The sequence below is a fragment of the Fulmarus glacialis genome, unplaced genomic scaffold (assembly GCF_000690835.1).
Source record: "Fulmarus glacialis isolate BGI_N327 unplaced genomic scaffold, ASM69083v1 scaffold11629, whole genome shotgun sequence".
In the NCBI taxonomy this organism is placed as follows: Eukaryota; Metazoa; Chordata; class Aves; order Procellariiformes; family Procellariidae; genus Fulmarus; species Fulmarus glacialis.
In genome coordinates this window covers 9,667-28,176 of record NW_009235235.1, presented here as the reverse complement: position 1 = coordinate 28,176, position 18,510 = coordinate 9,667, and the positions used below count along the sequence as shown (strand labels likewise).

The following is an 18,510-nucleotide window of genomic DNA, read 5'->3' as shown; positions in this document are numbered from 1 at the left end:
TATTTCTGCAGGTAAATATTATTTTAGAAAACAGCTTTGCGAAAGAGAAGTAGTTTTTCTAACTCTAGGGAACCAGATACACACATACACTCATTCCATACCAACTTACCTAGCCACATCAAACGATTGTGCCTTTTGCAGTTTTGCATTTAGCTGCGATCCTGGACCAGATCTACTAAAGGAAGAACTCTTTGGCAATGTGGCTGTAAATAAGAGAATACATGTATTTATTAACATTAGCATTTTAAATTGTAGAATTTCAATGGAATTCATTTAGTTCCTAACATCAAATACAAGCATTATGGTTCTTTTGATGGTATCCCTTTTAAAAATATTAAGATAAATTAACAGTGTCTAACAAAATAGGTGAAAACACACAGGCATTTCTCTCATGTCTTTTTACTTTTGCAGTTTTATGCACACACTGTTGATATCAAATTATATTGTGATTCATGTATTCCAGTATTTTAAAGTAATCCCAACAAATAGCAGCACTTCAATAGTTATAAATAGATAGGAATGGACCGATTTCTAGGCAACAGTTTATTGGCAAGCTAGATTTATCACACTGCTGTTATAACAGGGTTAATATTTTGCTCAACATGACTGACTATTACAGTATGGTATGTTCATGTTTCTTCTTTTAACTTTTATACGAGTTTGCTTACCAATTACACTGGGCTAAACCAAAGTACAGTCCTTACTTAAAGTCATTCTTTAAAGTAAGTTAGAATGACTAATTCCATGTCTACTGTTCTCTGGATCCAAAGAAAATGGCAAAATAGTTTGTTAATAGCAAGAGAGTAAACAGAGTCTCAGTATGTAGCATACCAGGATGAGCAAAAGCAGGCAGAGGCTGTATAACAGCAGGAGCTCCATTAGCCAGGGGAGGTACTCCTGCTGCAGGAACAGAAGATACTAATGGTGGAGACATTCCTACTACTGGAATAGATGCCATTGGCACTGGGGCAACAGTTGTAAGGGATGGCATGCTGGCAATGCCCCCAATACCTATGGGCAAAAAAAGGAGAAAGTTTTTCCTCATTTAGAGACTCCTAGTATGACAGAACAATTTAACTGCAGCCTGCAACGCAGCAGTAAATGCAGAATTAAAGAGCAAATTGAAATGGAAACTTCCACACACCCCTTGAAAGAATTCTTACAGTCCGCTGCACCATTAGCATGGCAGGGGAACATAAAACAATGCAGAGGGAACAATATACCACTTTATAATGTATGCATATAAGATCACACTGGATGCAACACTGACCAAAAAAGTCTATTAGCATTTGCTGAAGAAAAGAATTGTTTGCCTTGAACTAAATGAAGAGCAGCACTGTCAACTTCCAGTGAGTAATGAACCCAAAGCCTACATTTAGCCACAGCTGAAAAGAACAAGCTTCAGGATAAGTGCTTGCAGCCTATTGTCAAGATGAAACAGTGCAAAGCTAATAGGATAAAGCACAGTAATGAGGTATTTTAGGTGTAAGCACAGTTGCATGGATAACAGGGAGGTTAAGGAGGTCCAGTCATGCCAATGGGAAGAATGAGGCTGTGTACAAACAGCTGAGATCAAGCCTACACTGAATGAGAAAAAAGAAAATCACAGATTTTACTGGTTTTCTTGGGGGCTTGACTTTATTATGCCTTTTCTCATTTAAACCAGTACTTGTTCTGTTCAATTTCACCGATTTCTAACAGTCAAAAATAAAACTGTTTGTAAAACTTGTGTAAGCGACAACTGATCAAACAACAGTTGCACACAGTTCATCAAATGTACTATTCCCTTTTCTTAAGGACAGCCGTGATTCTCAGGTACCAATCAACTTGAGTCACAGCAACAACTAAAACAGAAAGGTAAAGAACCTCTCACTACAGAATACAGCAGAACATCAAGGTGTCAAACATGAGGTTCAGCTTCATTTTGTTATTTTCCTCCCACTATCCCATTTTCCCTACTCTTTTCCTTGAAATGATGGTGACCTTGGCAGTACTAACCACGAGAACTGATTCAGCAGCTCTTCTAGCTAATACCAGTGCAGCATTGTTCATAAAATAAAAGCAGAGGGGTGCATTACTATCATGAGTTGTAAAAAGTCAAGAAAAACATAGCTAATCTTGCCAAAGCTGGAGATCCCTTCATGAAAAATAGAGATAAATAACAATAGCTTAAATAAAAACTCCATCACTTTGGAATGCACTAACCCTGCTACCTGATCCATCTTTTTTCCCCCGCAAACACTTGTGTTTGGAACAGATGCGGAGCAGTATAAGACCTGAAGCAAACAGGGCCTCAGCTTCTGTTATTCAATATGGCTGGGTGCTAAAAGCTCATTGACATTTTTTTTTGAGCATGTGCATGCATGTGAAAGCATTTGCTTTTGAGTCCACGTACTTTTAGAAGAACTTTTTCCTAAAAGTTTCTTCTGGAAACTGCAAAACAATCAAATTCAACTTAGCTTGCTACAATACAAGCTAACAAGGAGGAAAACAAGGAGCTTACCAAATCCTGGTGCACTAGGCAGAGCAATAGGTGGCTGCTTCATGACAGGAGGCAGTGCAGATGGGAGTTGATAACCTTGTAGTTTTAATTTGATAAGTTTCATAGCTATTGAAAACTCCAACTGATCCATCCTCCCATCATTGTTCATGTCAGCTAGAGCCCTACAAAATACACGATTTTCACAATTAGATTCTTAAATTATGAACTTCAGGAACTGACCTAGGAACATGCACACACAGGCATATATATTCAAGACTAATTAATTTCCACTCAAAATATTCTTGCCAGACTAAAAATGGTCATGAAACAAGACACTGTTTAAACCGAGAGTTTCTTGATTTCTTTCTTGGAGTGATTAATAAATATTTTCAAAGTTGCTTTTCAACTCTTAGGGGAATTACAGTGAAGCATCTAGAGAAGAAGGATTAATGTAGTTCTACAAAAACTTTGCAAAAATCACACAAATGAAACTACATGGTACTACAAAAGCATTACAGGGAATCAAATGACTTAGCCTGCAAATCTGTACTTTAGCTACGTTTAAAATAAAATGTTCTTTAAATCTGTGCACTTTACTGAACACCATTACATCTGCAAGTGTACAAATGTGTTTTCAGTTGAACAATAGTACTCAAGATAAAACATTGAGCCTAGACCTTGAATAGGCTTTCATGTAAAGTAGTCTGACTTAAACAGTCTTCTTTTTGTTTCTTCATTTGATGGTTAAGAAAACAATGCTCAGCAGGGAATAGGGTTGGGAGGTTGGGGGGGAGAGAAGCAGGAAGAAAAATGTTAGTTCCTGCAAGTGCAAACCAAAACCCAGAGTAAATGCGTATTAATAATGTAATCAGTTGTAAACTTAGTTTTAAACATTATGCTTATTTCTTTGCATTCATTTGAAGAATTAAGAATGCACTTCAGTATTGGAATAATATATTTTTAAGTTCATGCGTACATTTACATGTCATGGACATGACAACACAAAGGACCCAGGCAGTCTAGTTAAGCTAGAGCTTTATTTCTCATCAAATCCCTCTCAAGGAAAGCTTTCATGCAAGTATATGAAAAGTTATCAAAAAATTACTGCAATAAATTGACAGTTATTTATAACTGATACTTAAATAAGTAGACAGCCAAGTAAATGCAGTGGCAAAGCATTCACAAGAAGAAAACCCTCCCACCACAACCAAAAAAACCCTAGGGGGGGAAAAAAAAAAAAATATCAAAGAAGAGGCAGATCCCAGTAGTGGTTGCCACAGGTGAACCATACACCTTAAGAGTATCCCCTGGTTTAGATCACCAGTAGCATTTCCCCAAAAACAGAGACACTCCAACCCTTCCCAATACTTGTAAGACAGCATTTTAAGCCGTGTATCTGTCTTAATCTATCAATTTTGATGTCACGAGGCTAAATACAACTACTGAAAATCTGGCAGTAGTATTTAAAGAAGAAAAAGAAAGTCTGGTGAGGAAACCGTAGACTCTGAGGCTTACAGTTAAAAAGAAAAGTATGCATTGCACCACTCCCTGAAAGATGTTGAATTACTATACATACTTCATTGAAGAACAAGTTTTGGCTGTGAGAACTTCTAGGTGTTGCTTCCTGAAGCTTCGTATCACAGCAAAGTTTAATTTACATGTAAAATCTGCGGGCTCTTCGGTAACTTTAAATCTTCCTCTAATCCCACTACCAGCAAGTCTTTGGAAGCCTAAATTTAGTCAAAACTGATTCTGGGATCCACATAGCATAATGTGATTTGGATTCAAGTTTCAGTCATGATCCCTTAGAATGTGGTTCATTTGACAAATAATCAGTTAAAAAGATCCTAATGTAGCCGTCAGACTTGATATATGGTAGTCCAACCAGCAGAAGGAAGAGGGAAGGCCAGCATGGCAAACCTAGACCAAGAGAAGTACCAATTTGGAATGGGTACCTCCTCTTCCTTGCAGAACAACACTGTTCTAGAGTCTCAGCTTCTGATCACTCTTCCAGGAAGAGCAAGCAACACACTGGTACCTCGGGATGTATCGGCAGGCTAAGTTTAAGTGGAAGATGTAATGTTTTTATCTTCACGCAACTTGTAGAGACAAGTGGGAGAACCCTAGTGAAGGCAGAGGAGCCTCTCTCCTATGAATGTTAAGCAACAGCAAGGATAGACTGCAACAGCTGTTAATGAAAAATGTGTATTTCAAAATGAGAGGTATAGTTACTTCTAGAAAATAGTTAAAAACACGAAGTAGGCTTCTCACAGTTTGTTATTAATGTTATCCATGTTCTGTTTATCCTGAAGTGCAATGGCTTTTTCTGGACATAAAAATACTAAGAGTTTATTAGCTTCCATCATATTTTTCTGTCCAGTGAGGAGTACATGCCACAAGCCTGCGAACAGAATGCATGTATGCAGTACGTAGTGCTTTTCCTCTTATGAGGATGGGTATAAACAATGAAGTGGGTATAAACCTCAAAAAGACATGTTTGCATCTCTCTAAAATTTTCTCTACATCAGAAATGTTTATATTAACTTAAAATTCCTGTAAAAAGCCCAAATTAATTTTGAAGGATTTCATAGTTTAACTATGACAATTAAGAATACCCACCCTGTCTATTTTTCAACAATAGCATGGAAGTGTCCCACAACATGCTGTAGAATTTTTGCTGCCCAAAATCATCACTCAGGCTTACAAGGAAGAGTATTACTCAGCACATTTTCATTTTCTTATTCATACACGTTTTGCTTTTTACAACCAAAACACTTCATATAACGTCCATTAGTCACCACCTATAAACAGCGATGTTAGATTTCTGAAAGTCTGACTTGGGAGAAATACGTGCTGCAAGTCTTACAAACCCGAAACATTCAAGAGGCAAACAGTATTTGGAATGTTAAAACGTCAGAAACTTAATGGCTATATGTATTTTCTGAAGTGCTCCCTTTTGTGGGTTTTGCACTAGAAAGTAACCAACATACAGTGAATGAATACCGAGGGTAAGAAAGCCTCATTAGAAAATTACAGAGTATTAAGAACAATGGAAACCAGGAGCAGATAATTAGCTTCATTTAATTGATGCTTACAAGCAGACACCACACATTTTTGAAGGCAACTAAAGAAAACTCAAAAATATTCAAGAGGGAAAATGTGCAGGGTTTTTAATGAAAGTTTAGTTCAACACTTGCTTAGCCATTCTTCTGTCAAATGTGCAGTGGAAACAGGTAGTAAAAACCAGGCTTATATAGCTAGCAAGCTGAGGATGTGCATAGGAACAAAGCTAGAGAAATTGATCTGGATAAACCTATTCCAGTAGATTTTTGACTGCACTCCAAGCAGTCAGTGGTGCTCCCAAAGATGACTCCTTCCTCAACATATGGAGAAGTCAGTCAGCTCCATAGTGACCAATTAGCAATGACAACTCAAATAGTCACAATGTTCCTTACATCTTTGCATTTAAGCAAAGTAATTACACAAATTGTATTTATAATAGTCTTATTTGTGGCTTCTACACCTGCAAATACTTTGATTTATAAAATGTAAGTCTTTTGATTACTAAAGCACAGGCAGTCCTTCAACCTGTCATATGCATGGCCACGAAAACGCAGTACAAGTAAATATCATGCTGTAGATGACCTTGATTCTGCAGGCACTACTTACAGAGTGTACCGCTAGAACACAGTAAGTCTTTGCACTCTACATGAGAAAATACTAATTGTCCCGTAATAAGAAACTTTGATGTGCACCAGTCTCATTGCTTTAATTGAACTCCTATTCACAATATCATCACTAGCTTTTAATTTAACATCTGATCTTCTGTTCAACTCATTTACTCTACATCAATGGCTTTGTTATTTAAATTAACAGCACAAATTTCAGTGAGAAAAATTATGTACACACTACAGAATTTATACACGTTTTTACAGCATGCTAACAAAAATCAGCTTTTGTCTGACAAAATCTTCAGTGCAAAAATAGGACAAATTTCCATTTCTAATTACTGAACCTAGTGTCATGCTGTTAGATTACAGTGCAACTTTTGACTAAACATCACCTTAAATGCAGTGAATGGCTGACAGTAAACACTACCTAACTTCATTGTTCTGCTTCTAATGAAATTTGGAAGAATGTAGTGTCCTTAAATTTGTTTCATTTAAGGTCTGGCCGGAACCAGTGCAGAGCACTAAAAGGATTAAACATTGACTAAATATTTATTATATGTTGTAGAACAGGCCTGTGTTTATAACAAGGAGAGAATACAGTGGGCTTCATCACAATGCTAGGTTTCAGGTGCTGACAAAATTCTTCCCCTACAGATCTTTTCCTCCTCCTTTCTCTCCTCTTTTCTGCAGAATGCAAAGACAACTTGATTATTTCTGCATTTATGAGGCGCAGAAACTGAGCATGAGTAGTTTTTTCCATCAAATATGCTTATGATTAGCCTACAAAACATCTATCTCCATGAAAATAGCACAGAGTGTTAAAACAAGGAAGCCTCCTTGCAGTTGAAAAACCTGAATTTATTTAGCTTTGCATTCCCATATTAGATTATACAATCTCATATTGCAGCCATAATGGCAGAAATTAGGTCTTTAGCATCACGGTCACTTAATCAATGCAAGTATAATAATAGTTACAACTCACAGAATTGCCACCCATAATCTTTCACGCCCACAATTGGACACAAATCTAAGAAGGTTGTGAGGTAAGCATCTGTCAGAAATAGGTAAGTCAATCAATGGCTTTAGTTTGTCCTGAAAAAATAAATAACTCTAAATGCCTGAAAACCAGATGGCACCAATTATTTTAGTTCTCATTTAATTCCAGAGAGACAGGCTACACAGAAGATGCTTTTTGAGGCCACCATTCATGAGGGCTTTAGAAGAAAGCCAGATTATTGCCTACTTAAAAACAGTTATCTTCAGAGTCATTGCAGTCTCAATTCAAAGCCTACTTAGAGGCTTCTTAATAGATTACCAGCTTGGCAGACTCCAAAGCTTGTAAAGGGTAGAACAGTAAAGAAGTTGTCATGACAGACCATAATAATTCCACTAATGCTCCACTGAGGTCCCAGAGACTTCTTATTTCTTAAATGAATGATAAGTAGAAGGGACACAGGAATTCTCAATGCTAAAAACCATGGAGGTACTATTTTTAAGGAACATGAATTCTGGGGAAGCTTTGATTAATAGCAGAAGTTAAAATAAGAGATACTGCTTAGAGTCTCATCTTAGAAAACAATTATACCAACTGCAGAAGATTCTTAAAGCAGCGCTTGAGGCAGAAGACTGATACTTCAGCTAGCTAGCTAGCATTTCTTGAAGTTCTAGTGAAAACTAATTTTTCATGATACAAAAATGGCAATTCAATTTTAATTAAAATTAAAATATAAGACAGCAAAAATCCTTATACTGCTCACTTATGCAAACAAAATCCTCTCACTTATGAGATAATATGTTTGGAAACTCATAGAGATAGAGGGCTTGCTTTTTCTGCAGAAAACTTTGAAAGCAGTATGGCCAATCACTCATTAGGCCAACCCCCCCTGCAGTTCCTTTCCCAGCTGTGTTTTTCTATACAAGAACTTCCATAGCCAACAAAACAGATGAAACTTTGTATTAGCATAAGCTTGTCTACATACAGCTGTAAGTAATCCTTTATGAAACAAATGCTAGGCTCCTATCTTGCAGACAGATTAATATCAACTGTATTCAGAATAAGTAGACTCATTAAGAATAGGAAAACACTTACAAAACACAACATAAATACACTTCCATATTTCTAGGATCAGAAAATTAATTTGAAGAGTTTTACAAGTTGCTCTAACTCAGAATAACAACTTTCCTTCCTTAAAGACTGTTGCACCTCCCCTTCTCTCCCTCTAATAATCAAATGCTATCTAAAAAAAAAATTTCCATCTATTCAGGAAATAAAGAATACTGATAGAAAAGAAGTTTTATGCAGCTCGTATCTCTCACAGAGATTCTGGGCTTATTATTCCAGAACTCCCCCCTCTATTGAAGTACTCACAGATCTATATCAATGTTAATAGAGATTTAGATAGACAACATTATAACATTGCTATTAATCCTCAAAGCAGGTATGCCACTTCAAGATCTTACCCCTGGGAGCTAAAATAAACAATGATTCATATTTTTCAATGCAGTCTTGAGCATATTGTGACGTCCTTCAGAGGCTGCAAAGGACTTCTCGCCACTAAACAGTCTAACTTCTATTGTTTCTGGGGGACAGCAGTAATCTGTGGCAGGTTACCAACAAACATTCACTAATAGATCAAAAGAGTTAAATCATTTGAGTTGTGGGAAAAGAAGGTGGCTTTCCTTTCTTTTTTTCTTCCTTTTTTTCTTTAAGGGGTCTTACTACCACTACGTGACTATTTTCCTACTTGGTTATTCTAATTCCAACTGGGAATAAATACAAGTGATCTAGATTGTTACTTAAATATTTACTTCGCTTAATTCAGAGATGATCAAAAAAAGAAGAGAGACAGTGAGAAAGGGAAGTCAACATGCTTTTTTATGATTTATAACGGCAGGATGAAAAAGTTTTAGTTCAGCTTTATTTAAAAAAATGTGCAAGTTCAGGTCTTGTCTCTATGACAACTACAGAACTAGTGGAATGATTCTCCCCCTCTCAAGAGGCTGAAAAACTGAATAATTCAGAGAGGAAGAGATTTTTAGTCAGACCATTTACAACTGTTTAGTTTTGTTAACACATATTTAAAGCTAATGCCTACAGAACATTTTTGGAGAAAGGATGCTTTGTTTAAGACAAAACTTCTTTCTTTGTTTAACTACGAAGCAAGAGAAGTTCCAAAGGGACTTTAAGACTTTTAAGACTTTCACTGAGTCTTCAACAAATAAGATAACCAGATCAGATTTTATATTTGTAAGATGAAGATAATTTGAAAAGAAAATAAGCTGTTTATTTAAAAGCCATGTAAATCCAGCCCCTCTTTTAGGCATGCATATTTCCAAAGCAATTGTTTTTCTTGCAAGAAAATAATTTTCTTCTTTCTCCAGTGAGAGCAAGATTCTGCCTTCAGAAGTCCTTACTACAACAAAAAGTTTTTAAAACTGCAATGAACTATTCTCTCTTTCAAACACTTAACAACAGAGGAAAAATCAATATATTTTTCAAAAGTTATCCATCCCTCTGCTGCTTTTTCCAAACTAGAATGAAAAACAGTATTATTTCACTCTGTCTAGCACCAAAAAAAGTTTTAGTAGTAACATAATTAATGTAAATTATGAATAATCTACGCAAGTTAGCATGTCCAAGTCTAGCAGGGTCATATAATTTGGAGCAGAAACAACTGCAATCCTGCATGAAGAAACTGGCAGATGGTAGAAATGTTTGTTATGCGTAATATACAGCAATGGAGATCTGTCTAAACCCACCAATAGTAAAAATTTCAAGCTTTCAAGCTGTATCTCCAACTACAATGGAAATAGTCTATGCCCGTCTTCATTTTTGTAACAAATCCTGCAAGTCTTGCATAGGCTCTTCCATTAGAAGATTTTTAATACTAATTACTGTGCTTAGCAATTGTATTAGTACAGTTTTAATAAAGTTGAAAGCATTTAGTAATTTGAAATGAGTGTTGCAGATAGCCAACTTCAAAAATGCCATTTGCAGAAGGATGGCTACTTCCAAACTTAACTTAAAAACTCAGCTAAAACAAACTACAAAGCGTATTTGCCTTGCAGACTTTTGGAAAGCACACTGAACTAAATAGGTGATTTTAAAGCCCAGAATGTGAAATATAGTTACTGTCCAAGTCTGTACCAGTAAACTTCACTCTGACGTAACTGCAATTCTCCCATCCCCTCCTATATACTCACCATATCTGTGCTAACACTGGTTGAGGTAACCCAGATTGAAAAAAAAAGTTTCTAGCTTGATCACCTATAAAATAAATAGGACATCATTTCAGAAAATGCTAAAAATACCTGTAAGAGGAAATCATCAGTCAAAAATATCTAAAACAGAAGCAACAGTAAAACCATAAATACTTAATGCCACACATACATAATAGACTTACTTTGTCACTTGTAAACCTACCAGATATTTCCAACATGCACGTACTGTTTAAGTCTGCAACAGTCAGCATCACACGAAGTCAACTGGGCATAAACATTTAGGGCAATGGGAAACTCATGGTTCACAGTCCCTAATCTGTGTTAATGGCTCTCTTTGCAGGAATCATATGCCTTGTGAGAACAAGAAAATTTTTTCTTCCAGAGAAAGTATGTATCAATATAAACTCTTATCTTAGATTTTTTGGAAGTACAATGCCAGCCAGCTAGCACAAACTAAATAAAGTGGTCTTTACCCTGATGTGAACCTGATAAGCCACCATTAAAGAAAGCAATGGTATATTTCAAAGCCATTTTCCAACTATCAATAAAAAGTAAGGATAGCAAAAAATTACAAAAGGATTAGGCACTTGGAAATGTTGTGGCCTGTATAGGAAAGTTGTAAACAGACTAGAAATAGCACTAAATATCAAAGGAGATCAATAAAAACAGCAGTATTTTCTACTATATCTGTCATGTAGCAGGAGTAGAAACAATCAAACTGTATACTTGGAGGCATGTATGGCTGTGATGAGACTGCTAAGAATCCGATTCTGATTTCACACTCTGGAAATCCTCCTGATGGATCAGACAGTGAGAAAGGTAAAACACTTCTATACCTTTCATTTCAATCGAGCATCAGAGTTTAGATAGCACTAAAGAAAATTAAATTAAACAAAACTAACAAAAAAGTAGGCATCCTATTGCCTTTAAAACAAAAGCAAATTAGTGGTGTTCAATGAAAATTTAGTAGGATTAGTGCAATTCCTTTACTTGCAGCTTTGCTTCCCACAACTTAAATAGATTTTGCCATTTAGATTTTTTAAAGAGGTCATCCACACTGATTTCACTAGTTTAAACAACCAGTTTCTGAAACAGATTTCAGTTAAATTGAAACATCTTTATTTAAACAGACTTCTTAATCTACTAGTATGTTAGCATGGTGGGTTGACCACAGGCAGAAACTAAGTACCCAGTCACTCACTCACTTCCCTCCCCCCAGCAGGATGGGGAAGAGAATAGGGAGCGCAAAAGTGAGAAAACTCAAAAAACTCGTTGGTCACAATAAAGACAGTTTAATAAGTGAAAGATTAAGAAAAAACTTCAAGTGATGCAAAGGTAGTCACTCATCACCACCCTCACGCTCAGTCTCTTGGCAATGGCTAACCTGGAAGACAACAGCCCCCCCGCCCAGTTTTTGCTGAGCATGGTGGTACAGGAGAGAGGCTTTGCAAACACTGTTTAGCCATAGCCAAAACGTTGATGTGTTATCAGCACTGCTTTAGTCACAATTCCAAAACACAGCACCATACAGGCTGCTATGAAGAAAGTTAACTCCATCTCAGCCAGAGCCAGTACAGCGAGTTAATTTACTGAGCACATTAAAAGCACTATAAATACTACCAGGCATCAGGGTGATTCCACACCATGAATACTAACTCTACAGCTTGTAAGTATCAGCTGGCTCTGCACAGTAGCACTGCTTTATAGAGCTTTATTTTAATCCTACTTACAGAAAAACCAAGTGGCATAAACCAGTTGTATAGCTGGTAAATATCAGAAAAATATCAGAAAAGATGAGTTGATGTGGTAAGACATATGAAAAACGGAATATAAAATGAGTAATATCTGTTCAATTTTTTAAATTCTCATGTCTCCCAGGCAACTCTATACATATTTAGGCTTGTTAGTTAAGATTTAATTAAATGAAATTAGAAGTTAAAACTATTTCATTACCAGTAATAAATCCAGATGTTGGTTTCAGACTATGGAACTGTTGATCATGTTTAGCTCTCTCCTCCACAGTAATAGCCCAGATATCCAGGTTGCCTAGTTCAAAAGAAATGGAGAAATAAAACTAAGACACATTATCTAAAAACTACATTATTTTTATTTCTGAATATAATTATATCATATCATACTGGGCCTCTGAAAACAACATACACACAGAAGCCATTTATCCAAAGCCTATAGTTGAAAGCTCCATGAATCCTTAAATAGCTGGTTAGGACTTATGAACTTACCAGAACTAAGTGTTACCAAATTAACACGACTGCTGAGCACTGATTCACTCATCTGACTCATACGAATCTTGAGTTACAACTAGGCTATTCAAAGTGCAATCAAACTTACAAATGGGCTATTAAAAGACAACATCAGCATACCAGAGGATAAAGTGCAGAAAATTCATAACACTAGATATTTAGGGGGTGGGAGGTCATTTGCCTCTCAAAGAACATACAGCTGAAATGCAATTCAAGTTCTTTTAACCAAAAAGGTACCTCAAATAATCAGTTGTGCACTATGTGGTTTTGTACTATCATAAGAGAAGAACTCTCCTTACTTGTCTAGGAAAAGTGTGATTCAACCAGATAGTAAACATTTTTCATGGCAACAATAGCACAGGAAAGCGTGCTCCTCATTCTTCTGAGAATGAGAAATCCAAGTAAGAATATGTTACAAAGACCAGATTCTTCACACAACACTCATAAATTGGAGGTGAATATTAAGTTAAACTTGAGATTTACTACCCTTCTACAATGCCATGCTTCCACAATGCTTTCTCCAGTTCTACCTCCATTTTTGCAGCACTTCCTCTCTTCTCTCGCAGACATTTCACTTTCACCCTTCAAATTATTTGTACTCAGAGCAAACACATCTCAGCTTCCACTTGAGACCTCCAATGAACTCTTTAACACTGTGTTTCGGGTTTGTCTCAACAATTTCTAACCAGTAAAACATCATGATTTCAACATCCATGGAAGTTGAAGAATATTACACTGCTGCTGCACCTTCCTGTACTCCTACTGTATAGGAACATAATGATACGATGGCATCTAAGTTAATGGAATCACTGTTTTATTGAAGTAATATTAAAAGATAAAATCTAGCATTCGCTCTGTCTCAGCACTAAATTCTCAGAGATTAAGTTTCAGGTAATAAGGTCCACAAATATTTACAGCAAGTATTTCAAACTGCTTGCAGGCTGAGGCAGAATCAGACTCGGCAGTTATGAGGAACACGAGAATTTCCTGCCTCCTGAATTTCTTCTATTTAAAATCTACTTTTATGTGGCAAAGTGTACTTTGGAGAGAAAAGGAAATGGACAAGGGGAAGAAAAACATGGTAGATTTCATCAATGAAAGAAAAGCTACATTCTTGGTAAAAAATTATCATCTCAGTTTTAGGTAACCTATATATTTCTAAAAGCAGACAGGCTAATAATATCTAATTCAAAGAAAGGACGTTTTAAGATTAGTCAAACAATCCCAGAATTTTAGTGATTAAGCTCACAGAGGCACTGTAAACAAATTTCATAGCTGTGCTCCCTGTGGGGATGAAACAGGACACTTCTTTGGATATGAACATCCCAAAACACAATAGCTCACGTAAGCAATTATCTCCCCCATCTTCTCATGAACTCTTGACAGGAGGAAAGGAATGGTGTTGATTAAGACTTTATGACCAATATGCAGACTAGGCCAATTAGCCTAGGCCAACTTGGAGCAGATGAACATCTCCCTGTATTGGAAACATGACTACTCCAGCCTAAGATCCTAATGCTGGATGTGGTAGCTTACACAAAGAAGGAGAATTTCTTGAATATAACGTGGGGAGGAAAAAACCAAACCAACCAACATGAAATCTGCAATGATTCTCTGGCTTGCTCTCTCAATTTGAGATATGCATGACTCCAGTACCAAAAAAACCCAACCCAACAAAAAACACCAACCCCCAAAAAAACAACAAAAAAAACCCCAGCTCCTTCTATCCTTTCGCAAAGAAGGCAATAAAACCGAGAACTAAAAACTCTTATGTCATGAGGTAACTAAAAATGTATTCTATTAACTACTTTAAAACAAAATTTGTTGATTTCTTCTCTGGAGTCCTTGACTAGAACAAATGATTGTAATATTTACTCTTCTAGATGGAGATTTGGTTGGTATTGAAACAGTAGATCTCCTTTGTGGGATACGAACATCAAAAGAGCCAACATTAAACCAAGGAAACCTAGTAGCTTCTTCAGTCAGAAAAGTATGAATGGCATCTCTGGCGTTGCCTCGTTTCCCTCTTTTGTTATTTGAGGAAACAATAAGACCTACGGGAGGGCATGAAGCAGGATCTTACCCAACACCAAGACATCATTCATGGCTTCAGATCCTGGATGCCAACACAGAGGTTGTGGGGCTTTTCAATATATTTGGATACAAAGGAGGCAGTCATGAAACCACAAAATTGACTGATAAGCAAGCTATTCTTGAATGCAGCAGCAAGACCTCTAACCATCTTTTCTTTTACATGGCTTAGCAATCACCTCATCTGCAGAAGTGAAGCAGTGGGCACTCATATATGAAATGGGCATTTTCTTCTCCTGGACAAATCGACAGAAGGTCGAGCACACCACATTCTTCCCAACAATTACAGAAATCCGACCATGCCTATTTTTTTGTTAATTAGTCATCCTTAAAACAAGCAGTGTTCTGGAATATCAATAAGTCACCCCAATTTAAATAGTGGGTGCTGTGCTCTTTCCATACCCATTTCCAAAGCTGACTTAAAAGACTCTTTAAAAAGAAAGGAAGAGAAATAAAAACAAAACCATCATTTTTGGTATTCACAAGCAGAGGCGTACCAGATATTGCACATCTGGAGTGAGGGCTCTCCCAAGATGGAGACTGCATAAATCTTCTCCTCTGCATCTTTTTTGGTGACTACAGGTAACAGAAAATGTTGCATTCTCAAAAGGATGATAAATTTTCCCACAAAAATTGGAATTTTCTTTACACCATTTGTTTCCTCTTACAACAATCTTAGACTTTTGTTGTCATTCTTCTAAGAGGAGGTATGATGCTACTTGATAGACTTGGTTCAAGTATGAATATCATAACAAACTTCCCTCACACCACATTACAAATTAAAGATACTCCAGAAACTACATTAGCCACGTGCTTATTTCAACTTCCTCGCTGTAGAGCAATCAGATGAGAAAAGTTGTTTGAGAAGAAATAGTGAATTCCTTCCTTCCTAAAGCCATGTACTCGAGTTAACAGCATCCTGGACAACATATGCAAGATCAAATGGTAATATATAAAGTTGAAAAAAGAAAGCTGCTATCCATCTGTAATGCAATGAGAACTCTGAAGATGGCAGAGGAGAATGCTTTGAAGACAAGATTTCCATTAAGAACGTATGTATGTGTTTAAATATGGGCACATGCAAAGCACAGCACTAACTCTAAACAAAAGGAAATAATTCAGTCTGAACGCGTGGATTTCATTCACATCATGACTTCTCTTAGACTGTAAAAATTAGGGTGAAATGAAGTTATTCACAACTTTTTATATGACCTGAAAGGCTATCCTACATGAAACTGTCCAGTGAGTTTATTTGATCGAAGCTTTTGGCAGCCAGTTTCGCTCCCAAACTGAAAAAGTCTGGCACCAAACAAGATTTAATTCCAGAAGGCTGGTCTTAAAGATAACTGAGACAATGAATAGCAGCTTCCAATTATATGTTTGTTCTAGCTACCACATGCAAAGAGATGCTTCTTCTGTTGTGCTTCACGGACTTTTTCAGACTGGCAGAGATTGCATCCGATCAATTGTGTTCAACAAGAACTGGGTTCCTCTAACAGCATACTCTGAATAACACGCGTTCTTCCTGAAGTCTCCCACTGAAACACTAACACTAGATACAAATTTAATTCCTAGCTATATCTGATCCCAAAAACTACACTTCCATATATATTTATATACATATACACGCACACACTTTTTTGTGTGTGTATGCATATATATGTGTATACACGTATACATAAACATACATATGCACACAACAAGAATCATATCAATCATATCCGCATCTCCAGAGAAAAGCCCGTAACAGATGCAACATTTAAGTGGAACCAAACTGTTACTAGTTATCAGCACTGAAATTTATCTTTGTAATCTTTCTTCACATCGGTTGCAAAAATGGGCTTAAAAATGTATTTCATGTGAATTGCAAAAAGTAATGTCTCTATTGCACTACCAGGGCCCTTCTCAGATCTTTCAAAAAGACTAAAGTTCAACATGCTATACCTCCCCCTGTTATAAATGGCGAGCTAAAAAAATGCAGCACCGTTGTTCTAATCTAAACATGGGTTATGGGACAATAAGGAAATTAAAGTTGAAGTAATAGCTTCAACTTCAAGCTTCAAAGGCATCTGCTGTACTTTTTAGCAAAGAAAAAGTCCAGGAATCGTCAAAGAAAAGGCATATCCACTTCTCAGCCACAACTAGTGCTTATAAAGTGAGAACTTAAAATATTTAAATAGCATTTTAGAGTTTCTTCTGAAAAAAATATGAAAAAAGCAGGCAGGACTGAATAGGGAAGCTTAAGACAGGCAAATAAAACTGGGTAACGGCAGAATGAAGCTATGCCCTACTGCCAGTGGCTGAGTGGCCTGGATCTGCCCCACAGTTACGAACTATAGGATTGTAACGGATCAATGCACAAAAAGGGATACAGCACAGCTTTTCTGTTTGACTCTTCCGAAATATCTCTGCAAAATTTCATGTGTGTTCTCTAATGGGTCTGCAAAAACATCACAAATCAGATAAACTATCATCTCAGAAAGATACACACTATTCATACAGATAAACACTATTCATATAGAACATATTCAGAAAGCAACACATTTATGCAGAATTTTTGCAGATAAGAATAGTTCAGAATACACTATAAACAACTTACCCCCAAAAGGTGTTGGAAACTGAGCCATGGTTCTGTCACTTTTAGCTTGTTGATAGATGCCTGAAAAAGAAAAAAATCAGCAGATAATCAAACAGTTATAATATCTTCCATTTTCAATGTATTTTCTGTACAACCATATAATCAATTAGTACAGCAAAAATAAAGGCAATGAAGAAGTAGAATCATATAAATACAACCTGCAAGAACTGTTACCTACAAGAGAACTAAATGTCTCATTTTTTGCACTATCCCATACATGCGTAAGTATGTTTTCATACTAGCAAACAGCTACATTTCAGTTCTGTTTCAAGAATGTCATCAAAACCAATCTTCATTTATAAATAATCAGTGATGTAGTAAAGAACAGAGTTAAGTCAGCCACAACAGACAAGACCTCAGTGACACTGCTCAAGACTGCATTACTTTACCGGGTGTTAGAGCTCTGCTCCTACTTAAGAGCAAAATTGGCTCTATTTCCAACTGTTGAAAACATACAACATTGTCAGCGATCTGTTTTTTATTCCTGACAGAAAAATTCATTAAATGTGCTGTCTTGCTTAGAGTTCCTTTGTTTTAAACAAAGTACATGAAAAAATGAAACTAGATTTCAAGGTTGCTTTAGCCCCAAACTAGCCCACAAATTTAATAAGCACATCCAAATGAAAAAAGTGCGAAAGGTGACATCGCAAGAAAAATATGTTAGTTGATAGGAGATACTCTTAAGTTAGCACTGCTTGCTTTTCAAATAAAAGCAATCTACACAGTCTAGAAACTTAATCTTTAAAGAAAAAAGGAAAAACATTTTTCTTACTCCACACAAAGACTGACATGAACTGCCTGAGCCAAGAGGACAATAGCTAGCAACAGAGCCACAAAACAATGAAAAAGCAGCCTCTTGTCCTACTAGATTCCACTCATGTTTTCCAGGCAACAGGAAAAAAGCAAAAGAAAACAGAATCAGGAGGAGAATAATTTAAACTGCTTGAACAGCAGCAGAAATTTATCAATATCGCTAAGAAAAGGCCTTAACTTGCATCAACAATTTCCTTTTGTCTGCATTTCTTGTTTGCTCCCCTCCCCATCCCCCTTTCACACTTCCCACATACTCTTCTGGCTTCCAACTTGGGAACCTACTATATATACACTCCACAGATGTCACTACAGAAAAACCCACAGCACTTTTGT

At 36.5% G+C, this 18,510-nt stretch overlaps 1 protein-coding gene across 1 annotated transcript in view; it reads right to left on the bottom strand.

The window, feature by feature from the left end:
- Window positions 1-17,385, bottom strand: part of LOC104082724 (intersectin-1-like) — a gene marked incomplete at its 3' end in the record, with an annotated part of 27,936 nt that extends 10,551 nt beyond the window's left edge. The window contains exons 1-5 of the mRNA XM_009585946.1: window positions 17,326-17,385; window positions 12,328-12,420; window positions 10,357-10,420; window positions 2,504-2,664; window positions 110-203 (exon numbers count right to left, since the gene is read on the bottom strand). Coding sequence (XP_009584241.1) covers window positions 110-203; window positions 2,504-2,664; window positions 10,357-10,420; window positions 12,328-12,420; window positions 17,326-17,353 — 440 coding nt within the window. The remainder of the gene's footprint in view (window positions 1-109; window positions 204-2,503; window positions 2,665-10,356; window positions 10,421-12,327; window positions 12,421-17,325) is intronic.
- Window positions 17,386-18,510: the final 1,125 nt, after the last annotated feature.